The sequence below is a fragment of the Pristis pectinata genome, chromosome 24, assembly GCF_009764475.1.
Source record: "Pristis pectinata isolate sPriPec2 chromosome 24, sPriPec2.1.pri, whole genome shotgun sequence".
In the NCBI taxonomy this organism is placed as follows: Eukaryota; Metazoa; Chordata; class Chondrichthyes; order Rhinopristiformes; family Pristidae; genus Pristis; species Pristis pectinata.
Genome location: NC_067428.1, coordinates 32,942,008 through 32,956,825, shown reverse-complemented (window position 1 = coordinate 32,956,825; position 14,818 = coordinate 32,942,008). Strand labels below are relative to the sequence as shown.

The 14,818-nt window shown below is 42.2% G+C and overlaps 1 protein-coding gene across 1 annotated transcript in view; it reads right to left on the bottom strand.

Moving 5' to 3' along the window:
* LOC127582740 (uncharacterized) overlaps positions 1–14,818 on the bottom strand; it is a 33,256-nt gene that overhangs the window by 17,210 nt on the left and 1,228 nt on the right. The window contains exons 2-6 of the mRNA XM_052038303.1: positions 11,706–11,842; positions 11,550–11,617; positions 9,900–10,063; positions 4,746–4,933; positions 1,659–1,726 (exon numbers count right to left, since the gene is read on the bottom strand). Of these exons, the coding sequence (XP_051894263.1) occupies positions 1,659–1,726; positions 4,746–4,933; positions 9,900–10,063; positions 11,550–11,617; positions 11,706–11,842 (625 nt within the window). The remainder of the gene's footprint in view (positions 1–1,658; positions 1,727–4,745; positions 4,934–9,899; positions 10,064–11,549; positions 11,618–11,705; positions 11,843–14,818) is intronic.

Below are 14,818 nucleotides of genomic sequence, written 5' to 3'. Positions count from 1 at the left end.
TAAACAGGTTTAAACAAAATTACAGGGAAATCCTTCTCAAACATTGGTGTAGGAGTTAATGTTGATGCCCCACAGCTCCAGGAACCCAGGTTCAATACTGACCTCTGTGTGAAATTTGCTTGTTCTCCCAGTGACCACGTGGGTTTCCCCTAGGTGCTCCAGATTCCTCCCACATCCCAAAGAGGAGCAGATGGGTTAAGTGTCCACTGCTAAGGGAGGAAGGGGCGTGTTGGGATTGATCTGCTGAAAGTTGACATAGACCTGATGGGCACAGGTAAGTGTCAAGGGAAGTGAGTTACAAAATCACGCACATTTTCCAGATGGGAAAATAATCTTGAAAAAGGCATTGATAATTATTAAACTAACTTATGAAGTGATGGAACAGGTGGATCTTGTTTATTTTTTTTGTTATGCTACTTTGAAAGTAACCGCAGATTTGAGAAGGTTTCATTGGATCTTGCCAGCCTTGTTCCACTTATACAGAAATTTTGCCCAAGGCCCCCCAGTCCAGACTGACCAGATCTGGTTACAGGGGGCCATTCTTGCTGGACGTGCAGCCCATCGGGTCTGTGCTAGCTCTCAGTCCCATCAGTTCCATACCTGGGGCCTCAGCAGTGGTTGAGTGTGATTGCCCTGTGCTGGAAACACACGGTATTTTGACAGGGTGGATGTGGAGCAGGTGTTTTCTCTTGTGGGATGATATCAAACTGGGGCACGCCGTTTAAAAATAAGGGATCACCCATTGAAGATAGAGATAAGATAATTTTTTTCCCCTGAGTTTTTGGAACATAATTAAGAGTAGAAGCAGCGTCTTTCAATATTTATAAGGCAGGGGTAGATAAATTTTTGATAAGCAATGGGGTGAAAGATTACCATGGGTTGAAGGGATTGCTGAGTTAAGGTTATAATCAGATCAGCCATCATCTTATGTAATGGTGAAGTAGGTTCGAGGGGCCAAATGGCCTACGCCAGATTCATATGTCACACATCTGTGTAACACGCCTCACGGCCTTTGGCACCCAGTGCAGCTGGGGGAAGGGGATTTCCAGCTGTAAACCCTGGAATAAATGTGAACAGTTTTTAAATGTCTACGACATTCAGAGACATTTAAAAACTGTTAAGATTGATATTAAAAATATTAAATTAAATTTAGAGTATGTACAACACATAATTAAAATAATAAAGTAAGGAAGATATTTATGAAGAGAAGTGATTTATTCCTCTTGACCGCTAAACCTTTTCCTTACAATTCCCACTGAAGTCAATAGGTGTGACCTGGTGTAGGATATAAGGTAAAGGATCCTCACAGGACTGGGCTCCACAACAGGGAGCCAAACACTGGATGAATTGATGGATTTGTTTCTCTGAATCTTTCAGCAAGTCCCAGACTTCTGGGTTTGACATACCGATGGGACCAACTACAGGATCAGTGTCTGCTTTTCTGATCAGAATCCACAGGTGATTGTCAGCAAGATCTGGCCCATTATATGGTCAGGAGATCTTCGACACTGGAATGTGCTTTCCATTAATGCATCTTATCAGAATTACCCAGTATTTTAATGTTGCCTTTTATCTATAATAAAGTCTGTGCTATTTCTGGAGTGCACAAGTTATATTTTCAACAAGATAATGCATGTGTAAAAAATTCTTGATCTTACCTAAGGCCAACAACTTCACATGTCCTGTAGATGTCCTTCAGATTACTTTTGCTAAATAACTGAGTGAGCTGCAAAATAATTAATAGTGTAATAATATCCAGCAATTTTCTTATTTCTCAATCAACATAGAAGAAAGCAGAGCAGATCGGATTGGACCTTTGTATAGGGTGGCGATGTTCATCCCAAGCCTCAGTCATGTATGGTAAAGGAGGATATTTGGTGCCTTTAGGAACTTGAGTGAAGTTTTATAGCTTCGAAAGTGGCCTTTCATTCAGACTTGCTGATGGGGAGAAGTGGAACTCTTCTGAGCTACAACCAAGATCTTTCCCTTGTGCAGCCAGAAGGAGCAGGAGTGTTCCTTTGAGCCCCAGAAGTAAAAACCTTTGCTGCCAAGACTGCCCCTCCCCACTCCCACTAAGATGCCCCTCTCCACCCCCACAGTCACCCCAAGACTTTCCCCAATATTGGTGGGTGGTCTTCACACTCTCACATTTTTGACATTTCCAATGACAGTCGGCTGTCGGAAATGATCGAGAGAGGCAGCTGAGCGGCATCGCACAGCTCAAACTCCGAGTGCCTGGAGAATACCCAGCTGCCCAGCTCTGAGGTGAGTCATGAGGGGCATTGGAATGCAAACAAAGCCTGGCTCTCACAATTGCTGAGGCCTTGTGTGGAGACTGTTGAACAGAGAGGAAATCATTTCCTTCATCTCCTTACATGAGAGTTAAAATTCACACTGTGTGCCAAGAATGGATTAAAGTATACCATCTAGTGGATTATTATGACATATTTTCATATGTTTTCTTATGACATAGAAGGAGGCTATTCAGCCCATTAAGACTAAGCCAATGCCAAAGCAATCCTATTAATCACTTTCTCCTACTTCCCTCCCTGTTCCTAGTCCCAGCTCCTCCTCACTAATTCTCCTAACTCCCACCTACTCTAGGGACAATTTAGAAGCATAGAAACATAGAAAAACTACAGCACAATTCAGGCCCTTCAGCCCACAAAGCTGTGCCGAACATGTCCCTACCCTAGAAATTACTAGGCTTACCGATAGCCCTCTATTTTTCTCAGCTCCATGTACCTATCCAACAGTCTCTTAAAAGACCCTATCGTATCCGCCTCCACCACCGTTGCCGGCAGCCCATTCCACGCACTCACCACTCTCTGAGTAAAAAACTTACCCCTGACATCTCCTCTATACCTACTCCCCAGCACCTTAAACCTGTGTCCTCTTGTGGCAACCATTTCAGCCCTGGGGAAAAGCCTCTGACTATCTACCCGATCAACACCTCTCATCATCTTATACACCTCTATCAGGTCCCCCCTCATCCTCCGTCACTCCAAGGAGAAAAGGCCGAGTTCCCTCAACCTGCTTTCATAAGGCATGCTCCGCATTCCAGGCAGCATCCTTGTAAATCTCCTCTGCACCCTTTCTATGGCTTCCACATCCTTCCTGTAGTGAGATGACCAGAACTGAGCACAGTACTCCAAGTGGGGTCTGACCAGGGACCTATATAGCTGCAACAATACCTCCCGGCTCCTAAATTCATTTCCCCGATTGATGAAGGACAATACACCATATGCCTTCTTAACCACAGAGTCAACCTGCGCAGCCGCTTTGAGCGTCCTATGGACTCGGACCCCAAGATCCCTCTGATCCTCCACACTGCCAAGAGTCCTACCATTAAGACTATTTACAGTTGCAATTAGCAACATTAAAGGAGAAACAACATATTTTTGCCTCTGTTCTTAGTTTAATGGTAAGCTTGATCCATCACTATGTTTTCTAGGGCTGATAAACACAAAGTTAGAGCAACCATACTATTTCCCTTCTGCGGAACATCAAGGAGAAGTTAAATGGAAACTAAATGCAATGCTCATTCTCTCCTTGCTTCTGACTTCCTTTTATATTTTTTCTGCAGATCACTGTGTTAGTTTGGGTTAATATATTGGAGTATTCTGGTAAATTCATCTGATATCTGTGATCTGCAGTTATTGATGCTGAGATGCGTGCAACATTCTTCATTCATGTCAGGCTCAGTTTATTCATGCCCATTCTCTCTGCCTCTCTTCAATTCTGACTCCTTCTCCTAGTCACCCCTCCAGTGGTTCCCATTTTATCATTCCGGATTGATTTCCCTTATTGTTTGCACGTGGTGATCCCCAGTCAAAGGCTGATCCGCATTCACTTTACAGGGATGTCACTGCTGCCTGTAGCTCACCGCAGTCTGCAGAGTCGAAACGGTTTGGGCTCCTGTACCTTACAGAAGTAGTGCATGTTGCAGGTGCATGGTTAACATGGAGCATAAAACAGTCAGCACAGGAACAGGCCTTTCAGATCACAATTGTGCTGAACATGATGCCAAATTAAATTAATACCATCTGCCTGCACATGATCCACATTCCTCCATTCCCTGCACATTCATGTGCCTAAACAAAAGCCTCTTGAACACCATTATCATATCTGCTTCCAAGGAGTGCACGCAGAGGGAAGCCCTGGAGCTTGGTGCAGCCAATACAAAGGCGTATTGATCCTCCCTCCACTGCACACTGAGGGGCTGGGCCCTGCGCAACAGCTTCTCAAACATTTTGCTGATGGGAAGCTTGGGAACAAAATACTTGTGCGATGTTGACATACTGTAAATATTGTAGCAATTCTATTGATGTGCTTCATACAGGGAATGAAGACAGTCTCATGTCCTGCTGGTATTACTGTACATTTTATGAATAGAGCATATTTGTTGAAAATTAATTTTACAGAAGTAACGCATAGTGTAGGTGTTTCCTACATTGTTTACATGCAAATTTGTCCAATAAATCAGAATGCCTGCATGATTTTTTGACCAGCCGCACAAAGCTGCAAGCATCTTAAAGAGAGCCACAGTGCAAATCTTACGTTCCTGCCAGCATATCAAAACAGAAATCTTTCAACTGTCCTTCAAGTGCTGAGATTAATCTTACACAGTTTTAGGCATTAGAAAATACGAGCAACAAATCCTTTATTAAAAACATTGTGACTATTTGTTGTTCAGCTGTGTTAATAAATTAACATTAACATAACAAATGAAATATGATGCTTACCAGGATTGTGATATTGATTACCATTCTTCTGTACTCAGGGGACTTCTCATTTTCAAGTTCTTCAATAAAATTTCGGTTGATTATGGTGAAATTAAGACCAAATGGCAGATCCCCACTTTGTGGTGAAACTGCAGATACAATGGGCTTCATAGTTGTGACAAATGTAATTTGTGTTGCTTCTTGATAGCCTAGAGAGAAAATTACCATCCAGTTGCATTGAGAACTGATTAATAATAATACTCTATATTTGTGATCCTCTATTTACAGGTCCTCCTCGCCTTACAAACACCCACCCTGTACATACAAATGAGTGCTTAGAAGACCAGTGGGATGGATTTGCTGTCTGCTACAGGACTTCAGGCATCTCCTGCTGGGTGGACTCATTTCCGACTTGCGAACTGTTTGGGTTACAAACAGTTTACAGGAACAGAACCCTGATGTAATCTGGGGAGGACCTGTAACTAATAATTTAATCTCACACAAAAAATGAATTAACATTAATTAATATTTTAATCTACACACATAAGGTTAATATTCAGTGTACTTAAAGAATTGCAGAAATGAAAGCATGTGGCCATTTGGCCTGTTTAGATTTTACTGCGAGTGTTTGTCATCGTCAGCCAAATTTGAATCCCATTTCAGATCGTTCTGCATTCTCTGTATTTGGATATATTAAAATCCATTTCAAACACCATCTGAAAATATTTGGTGAATAGGTTTTTGAGGAGGATAATGGGAGAGTTACAATGTTAGCTGCACCTGTGATATGCTTGTTCTGGCCTTAAGTCATTGTAATTCATGTCCACGTTTACCTCGAGTGAGAAACTGATAAAATGGTTTTCCCATCCTTTATATAACCTGCCTCATTTTTATTATCCTGAAACTTACTAGGATGGTTTTGGTGGTGAGATCCTAGTGACACCTCAAAAGATGAATTAATCTAGTTAGTTCCATTTAGTAAGTCCAATTAGTTCTAACTTGGATGAGGAAATCACAACAGTTCTAATGCACGAGAACACACAAGAAGACGGGAACAGGAGTAGGCCACCTCCCCCAGGTCTCCACTCCCCTTCTGTGCCAGTTCTCTACAGCCCTCATTTCCCAATCTTTCAAAGATTTATCTACCTCCTCTTTAGATACCTCCAATGATCTCACCTCCACAACCCTCTGAGGCAGTTAACTCCAGTGGTTTGCCACAAACACAATGATTATTGTAAAATAGAACCAAGACGTTGAAAGTGTTTAGTTGTCAGTGTATTTTTTAAAGTTGAATCCTTGTACAATTCTGTATTCATTCATTTTAACAAATGAAGGAGATTGTAAGAAATTAATTAATTAGAGCTCCATCTTGGTCTGTAATTTGGAATTCGAAATTCAAAGTGCAAAACAAAATAGGTCATCATGTGGACAGGGTGCATGGACAGATGAGAGCCAAAAAAAACTAAGGCACACCCTTCCTCTGACTTCAAAATGTCATCGGGTGCCTAACTCCTTTCAAGAATGCTTGGAATGTGGGAGCACCTCACCTGTTGACTAACCTCTCATTTACGTCAGAAGTACATGGAAATGATATCACCACCCGTTTGATATTAAACTTGCGCATGGTTCATCAAAGACTAGCCCCCAAACTATATACTGGCGTCAGCTTTGTTCCCTGTCAATACACACAGCCATCAAAGTAATAATGTCTTTCACTCAAGTATGCTTTGACCCAATTTAACCCCAATATGATATGCATTCAAAGGCACGGTCAATTAGTTGTGTTTGTGCTGTTAGCGTTGAAGCTGGCCCATCCTGTGCCAAGTCTCACTGGGGGAGTGTCTCTGAACTTGTTCATGCAATCGAAAACTGAGCTCTAATGATGGGGTTACCACAGATTGTACCATTCAGACACAGGATTATAAGGTATTTCCACCACAAATAGATTTGATTGCCGCCTTTATACAGGCCCAGATACTTCTCAGAGGGTCCGGACGCTGACATACTGCCCACACTAGCTGCTCAGATTCACCACTGCGCTGCACTCACCTGGTTTGAACCAATAAAGTCAATCCTGCTGGGTAAAAGTGTCCTCGATCCAGGATCTCAGTGTATCATTAAGATGAGGTCAAACAGAGGAGGTGGGATTGGGAAAGCCATGTAAACAGAGGTGATAAGGGGAATATGGGGGGCAGGAGGTCAACAGCACATGGGTCTCCCAGACGAGACCCTGTTTAAATATGGGGTAGGTGATTGTGCCCAGTGGCTGTGAGTGATCCTGAGTTCCCACAATCTGTGGCAGCATCAGATCACAGGTTATCTTAGTTTGCTGATGACACTAAATTGAGTGGAAAAGCAAATTGTGCAGAGGATGCGGAGAGTCTGCAGAGAGATATAGATAGGTTCAGTGAGTGGGCAAGGGTCTGGCAGATGGAGCACAATATTGGTAAATGTGAGGTCATCCACTTTGGAAGGAAAAATAGAAGGTCAGATTATTATTTAAATGGTGAAAGATTGCAGCATGCTGTTATGCGGAGGGACGTGGGAGTGCTTGTGCATGAATCACAAAAGGTCGGTTTGCAGGTGCTACAGGTTATCAAGAAGGCAAATGGAATGTCGGCCTTCATTGCAAGAGGGATTGAATTTAAGAGCAGGGAGGTTGTGCTGCAACTGTACAGGGTACTGGTGAGGCCGCACCTGGAGTACTGCGTGCAGTTCTGGTCTCCTTACTTGAGGAAAGACATACTGGCTTTGGAGGCAGTGCAGAGGAGGTTCACCAGGTCGATTCTGGAGATGAGGGGGTTAGCCTATAAGGAGATATTGTCACCTGGGACTATACTCGCTGGAATTCAGAAGAATGAGAAGGGATCTTTTAGAATCATATAAAATTATGAAAGGGATAGATAAGATAGAGGCAGGAAGGTTGTTTCCACTGGTAGGTGAGACTAGAATTAGGGGACATAGCCTCAAGATTCAGGGGAATAGATTTAGGTTGGAGATGAGGAGAAACTGCTTTTCCCAGAGAGTAGTGAATCTGTGGAATTCTCTGCCCAGGGAAGCAGTAGAGGCTACCTCATTAAATATATTTAAGACACAGTCAGATTTTTGCATAGTAGGGGAATTAAGGGTTATGGGAAAAAGGCAGGTAGGTGGAGCTGAGTCCACGGCCAGATTGGCCATGATCTTATTGAATGGCAGAGCAGGCTCGACAGGCCAGATGGCCTCCTCCTGCTCCTATTTCTTATCTTCTTATGCCAAGGAGTTGTCACTTCATGACAGCCACGAGCTATGCCAAGAGCTGCTGGCAAAGGAGATTCACAGAAATAAAACTTACAGGAATGACTTTCAACGTGGACATTATTTCTGTGGGGAAAACCTTAAATCATTCACCTTCTGCATGATGTTGGGAGGCACAGTGATGTGGCAGGTAGTGCTGCTGTCTTATGGCTCCAGTGACCCGGGTTCGACCCTGTCCTCAGGTGCTGCCTGTGTGGAGTTTGCACATTCTCCCTGTGACTGCATGCATTTCCACTGGGTGCTCCAGTTTCCTCCCACATCCCAAAGACATGCGGATCGATAAATTAGTTGGTTGCTGTAAATTACCCCTAGTGTAATGTGAGTGGCTGTGTTGATGGAAATGTGGGGAGAACAGGTTATGGGGAGAATTAGTAGGGGAATAGGATTGCTCTAAGAGCCAGCATAGACTTGGTGGGCTGAATGGTCTCTCCCTATGTCATATGGAAATATGTACCACTTGTTGAACTGTCAATAATGCAAGTTGTAAGTCTTTATCTTTTGATCTAAATTTCTGAGGCCAATTAAATATTCATTGTGTATGTTAATGATGTCACAGAACAGGTCATCAGCGTCAGGGTGAAATGGGCTGAAGCCCATTCAAGTTCCTGATGGGTGGGATGTGTGTGCAAACACCCCCAAAATTACTCGTTATGCATGATTAACAGCTAAAAAAGGTGAAAATGTGTTTTCTTGGCTTGAAGTTCTCAGTGAGCATTCTTTACTTCTGTTGGTGGAAGGCACCTTTTGCTGTTTAACCTACTAATTGATGCCATCAGGTCTTCCAGGGGGCATCGTCTGCTGTCGAAAGCCTTCAAAAACTGGGTGGAGCTGTTAGCAATGAATGTCATTCCTTTACCAATGAAGCAAATATTCATGTTGACGTCATACTTGAAAATTCCAAGTTGAGCTACTGTAAATTTAGAGCGTTTTGCAGGACAATGAAAACCAAAATAGCTTTTAACTTCCAAGAAACATTGGTGTGCAGATGAACCTTGATGTACAGGTTCTTGAAATTCAGAATGTGGGTGGTAGATTCAGCTGAATAAATTACCAGTAAATTATACTCCAACCTCCAAACTCACGTTGCTGGAATGAAAACTTTGTCTTACTTTAACTACAGGGTTGAAAGTTGAATGTAGAAATGTTATGCAGAGACCTTCCAACCTAATTACACTCGATCTACTCCGTTTGCATGTCCAACACCAGTCTCCTGAAACAGACACTATTCCCAGCTCTGACATGGGAAAAGATTACCAGACAGATAGAGAAAAAAATCTATGTTCCTAAAGCCTCCTCGAAAACTGCAAAATCCCCTCTGAGTCCTGGGAATCTCTGGCCCAGAACTGCCCAAAGAGGGGAAGGTGCATTGTGCATGGTGTTGAGAATCTGGAAGGCAAGCATTGGGGAGGCTCTGTGTAAGCAGTGGAAGGAGTTCATCACCTCACAAACAACCCCATCCCCATCTGCTCCATCAGACACCTCCTGCCCCACCTGAGGAAGAGTTTGGGGTTCTCACACTGGCTTCATCAGTCACCTGAGAACTCACAAAACCAGAGTGCAGGCAGATCCCAAGAGACTGCCCAAGAAGGTGGTTAAATTTGGACATTTGTTCAAGGGAAGGGTGAAAAAAAGGAAAAGCTGGTTTGTTGCAGTGCATAGTGTTTGATGTTTGGAGACAGAGGAATGACTGCGTTATACACAATGAACTTCCCTTCAGCTAGCCTAGTACTGGATGGAGGAGGTTTTCACAATGCATGAAAGAAAATAAATGTAAATAAAAATGAATGATATTTACTTCTTCAATACTTTTATACCAACAAAAAGATTATATTAAATATGTTTTACCACTAAAGATGCAAAGTTCTTTGAAGGTCTTACCATTCACAGTAAAGTTGTTCAGTAAGTGTAGTCCGACTGAAGTCAAAATGTTTCTGTTGTCTCTGAACTCGTGGTAAACAGTAGCCCTGTCAACTTGACGCATAGCAGATTCATTTTGAAAATTACAGACAGCTTGAACTTTAGAAGTGACTTGATCTACAGGCCTGGAAGTCAAAACCAAGTTAATTTAAAAACAATCAGTGGTATAGGAACAAAACAATCCATCTTTTACTTAAGATGCATTGTGTGAGTCAGTTATGTGGAACGAGACAGATTTTCACCTTTTACTGTAACAGGGAAGGGTTTGTTGTACTAAAAATGGGGACATATGAATGTTCCACATGAAGTGAACAAAATATTTAAAATTTAAAATAATTGCAAAACCTTCTCTTCACCTCGATGTTATTCTTCATCTGTCTCGCTCCAGATTCTGGAAACTGTTTTTGAAATCTCTTCCTGTCTATCATTTTCTCCTTTAAAATCCATCTCAAGATTTATCACTTCTTTGCCCAACTTGCCCACCTTCCCCGGCCCACAGTCCACTTCCACTGAAACTGTGTGCAATCCCCTGGGAAAGCAAGTCTGTCCCAGCAGCATGATGCTTTGGTTGACACCTGGTTTGGTTTGAAGGCAGAAAAAGGCACTCAGTTTGTGGGAGACGTTCCCATTGGAGAAGAGTCTGGGGAGCAGCAGAGAAAGATTTCATATTTTGGTCAAAGGTTGAAGTGGGATGTGGAGAAACACTTTATAGAGAGCAGCTACAGTCTAGAATTTCCAGCCAGTGGAGGATGATGCAAACAGAACCACTCAAAGAGAATTAAACGGGTCGTGGAGAGGCAATAACTTGAAAGGCTACAGAGAAAGAGAGCAGGGCAGTAGGGCCATTGGGATAGCTTTGCTTGGTGCTGGCACAGAGTTGATGGGTTGAATGACCTTGTTCTTTATCATAACAATTCAATGAATCTTTTATTCTACATTTATTTAAACCTATGATGCTTAATACCTGCAGGCATGAGACTTCATCCATGTAATAGTTCGCTTCCGAAGCAAAGTATGACTGACAGTTTTTACCACTTGTCATTTTGTTGAAAGTGTACTCAGGCTGAATTAGCCAAGACTTAACCACATTTACCACACTCTGTATCTTTCTTTAGCCAGAGGGTGGTGAATTTGTGGAACTCCTTGCCACGTACAGCAGTGGAGGCCAGATCAGTGGGGGCGTTCAAGGAAGAGATAGATAGGTATCTAAATAGTCAGGGTATCGAGGGATATGGGGATAAGGCCGGAAATTGGGATTACAATAGGTTTTTGTTTTCTCCCCATTCCCCATTTCTTTTTCCCTTTTCCTCGGAGCAGACCCGATGGGCCGAATGGCCTGCTTCTGCTCCCTTGTCTTGTGATCTTGTGATCTTGTGAATCCCTACAACACGTCAACACTTTCAGATCTCGAGGGAGACAGCCAGCTGCACAACACAACTTTTAAGTAGCTTTTGGATTTGCGGTTTGATCACGGGCTTAATCCTCTGGAAATGTTGTAGCACCACTTGAGCAAAAGTAACAACAGTACAATAAACTGTTGCCTGAACACAGGTGACAATGCACTTTTCTCAAGTCTATATATAACTGTATGGAGACTTAAATTAGTCTTACCTGAGGGACAATACATTACAATTTAAGAAAGTTCCATTGATCTCGCTGTTACGATATAAATTATTGAGCTGCAAGAAAATTGGATGTAATATTTTAGTAAAAAGCAACAATGCCTTAATAAAATGTTGACGTGAATGTTTTGTTAAACTTACTCACCACATCAGCAATAACGCTTGAGTTGAGTGCCTGGGAGCTCATATTTTGTACGTCGGATGAAAACAACAGCTTACTAATGGTGAACAGCAGACTGAAAGGAGTAACTTGGTTCTCCTGATGTGGATTCTGTTCTTCTGCTGTTGAGAGAACAATAATAAGGTATAACAGTGTGTAAAAACGTAGCATGGAAAAAATTATGTTGAGGAGTTTCTTAAAGGAGATTAGTTCATCAGACTTTAGACTAAGTTGTTTACAGCTGTAAAGAAATCAGTTGGTAAATATAAAAAGAATAGAGCTCACCTCATTTGTTGTATAATGGCCCAGAACTGGCTGCAAAAATGAGCTGTCCATGCTCAGCTGCCACCAACATAAAGCACATACTCACCTAGTGGAATCCCTCTGCAGTGAGTTCTGGTTTGTGGTAGGCTTGATTCCTTGTGGTGAGGTCCGGGATGGAGACAGGACCTTCCACCATGTGTGGGTGAGGATCAAGATATTCCCACAAAAAAAACTGCAACAAACTTTGACAGCTGACTAAGCCATGTTCCCAAGTTAGTCAGCTGTCAAGTATACCAAACATTTTCACCACTGAAACTATATAAAAATTAATCAAAGATGATTAAATTCTATAAAAAATTATTAAAAATAAAATTTCTTAAAATGTAAAACCACAAAACTCAAAAGACATGAAGTACTTAAAAGTACTCTAGAACGAATGTACATATCTAATACATACCCTTCCCAGACACTCTCAATTTGTCTATGTTTCAAATAATATTTACTGGTTCAATAGTTTAATTGTACCCATGATTTTTAAAGTTATGTTTCTGTTAAAGATAATGTGTGAGTATGATATTGACTCATTTTCTGGTGGGTAGGATTCTGCACTTTCTGCACCAAGCCCTGGGTTCCATTTTTCAATCAGGGGAGCTGAGCTGCCACAATCATTTTCTCCGGGAACAACCAAAGTTTCCAGGTTGAGCAACAATGGCTCCTGAACACTTACACCTTACAGCTCCAGGGAACCAGGGTTGGACCCTTACCTTGGAGAGGAAGTGGAATCTCAAGAAGGAAAGTGGGTTTAGGGGGATTACAGGCAGTAAACTAGAGAGAAAACAAAATAGATAGGAATGAAAGAGGCGAGGGCTGTGATGGATTAGAGGAATGAGGGACATCAGCAAAAGGTGAAATGCTGGGGTTGGGAAAAAGTTGGAGGGACGGATGGAAACAAAGATGAGGACGGGGGTGAATATTAGGGTTGAGTGGTTAGTTCAAAGGGGAGGTTGGATAAGCTGTGGTCATTTTAATAGAAAATGATGGAATGATATTCAACCTGCAATGTTAAATCTGTACCTCTCACCACAGATGCTGCCTGGCCAGTATTTATTGTTTTATTTCAGATTTCCAGCATCTGCAGGTTTTTTTTGATTTTCAAGGTCATTTTGATGATTCTCCTTCTCTTCCCTCCCTTTCGCCACTCTTGACTTCCTCGGGAAGAAATGAGGGATGTACCGTGGAGCAGACCAGAGGGACACATGTCATTACACCCTGAGAAACGTAGTCTGGGTTAGGGACTGTTGAGCTCAGACTGTAGGGGTAGGATTGGGTCTGAGGTTCCTCAGTGAGTCTTGGGATAGAGTGGTGGAAGTTGGAACCAGACAGACAAGAGAATCAGCGTTTTTCGGACATCGATTCAGGGTTGAACCAGAATAAGTGACTAAGTATTTAACACTCCCTTTATCTCTCACCCTAACCCTCGTCACACAACATCAGTTAATTACCACCTTGAGCTCTAACCCCAATGGAATGTTTTCAACTATGCTAAGATTTTAAATTATATATCAGTAGTCACATTTCAGGAAATGTCAATTGTCCGGATGTTACTTTATTTTGTAACGTTTGGAGAAACAGCAACAGAAAATAAACTCAGATTTGCTCAGGTTTTTGTCTGATCAAATAATGGCTATAATTTTATAACAGCTCTTTGCTGATTTTAATATTCATTGGATCACAGTCACTTGCTTCAATTTAAATCCTCCAGTTAGAGCACTAGCTCTCTTCCAAAAGGAACAGTTCAGCAGCTGGGATTGTTTGGGGAAATATCAACATCTTCCCAGACAGCTGCCAGCAATTTCCCGAGCAACTATATCTTGAAGTTGTAGAGGATGGTTTCCAAATGTTTCTCTGGATCTGCTCTGATGCCCAAGCCTACAGGAAGCCCCAAGTTCCACTGAATCCCCTCACTTATGCACAAACTGCCCGTGTTGGGTTTGGCAAATGGAGTCATTTCCTCTTCATTAAAATGGAGGAGAACAACTATCAGGAATTACTGTGAGTAGGAGACACTTCCTTCCCTTCCGATATATTTGTTTTCAAATGCCTAACAACCACTGGTGCTGACAATCCCACAATCAGCTTCCAGCGTTTAGCATCTAAATATCAGGGATGATGGAGCCCAGTGGAGGAGTGGAAACCTACTACACTACCCCAGGAGTTGTGTAGGAACAATGAGCCCATTCAGGAGGGGAATGGTTGCATGTGAGAAAGGTATCAGTTAATTTACGTTCTTTTAATTAAGTTTAAACATAGAACATAGAACACTACAGCACGGTCCAGGCCCTTTGGCCCACAATGTTGTGCCCACATTTTATCTTGCTCTAAGATCTATCTAACCCTTCCCTCCCACATAGCTCCCTATTTTTCTATCATACATGTGTCTATCTAAGAGTCTCTTAAATGTCCCTAATGTATCTGCCCCCACAACCTCTGCCGGCAGTGCGTTCCACACACCCACCACTCTGTGTAAAAAAAGTTTAATTAGATATTTTTTGTTTAAATTTGATTTTGAGTTTTAATTTTTCCATCAAAAATATCTATATTTTTTAATTGATTCATTGATTTATTTTATTAGCTTTTGAATATTTCTGAATGTCAGGGACTTGTTACATTTGACAGCTGGTGCAGATTGGAGTGTGACTTAGCCAACCTTTTAGCTACTTGACAGGCAGGGCTGGATCTGGCCATCCCATGTGTCAACAGTACCTCATGCAAGGCCCTGCCACCACAAACAGCATCAGCAGTTAGGGACGGGTACTGACTAGACAGCAAGCTGG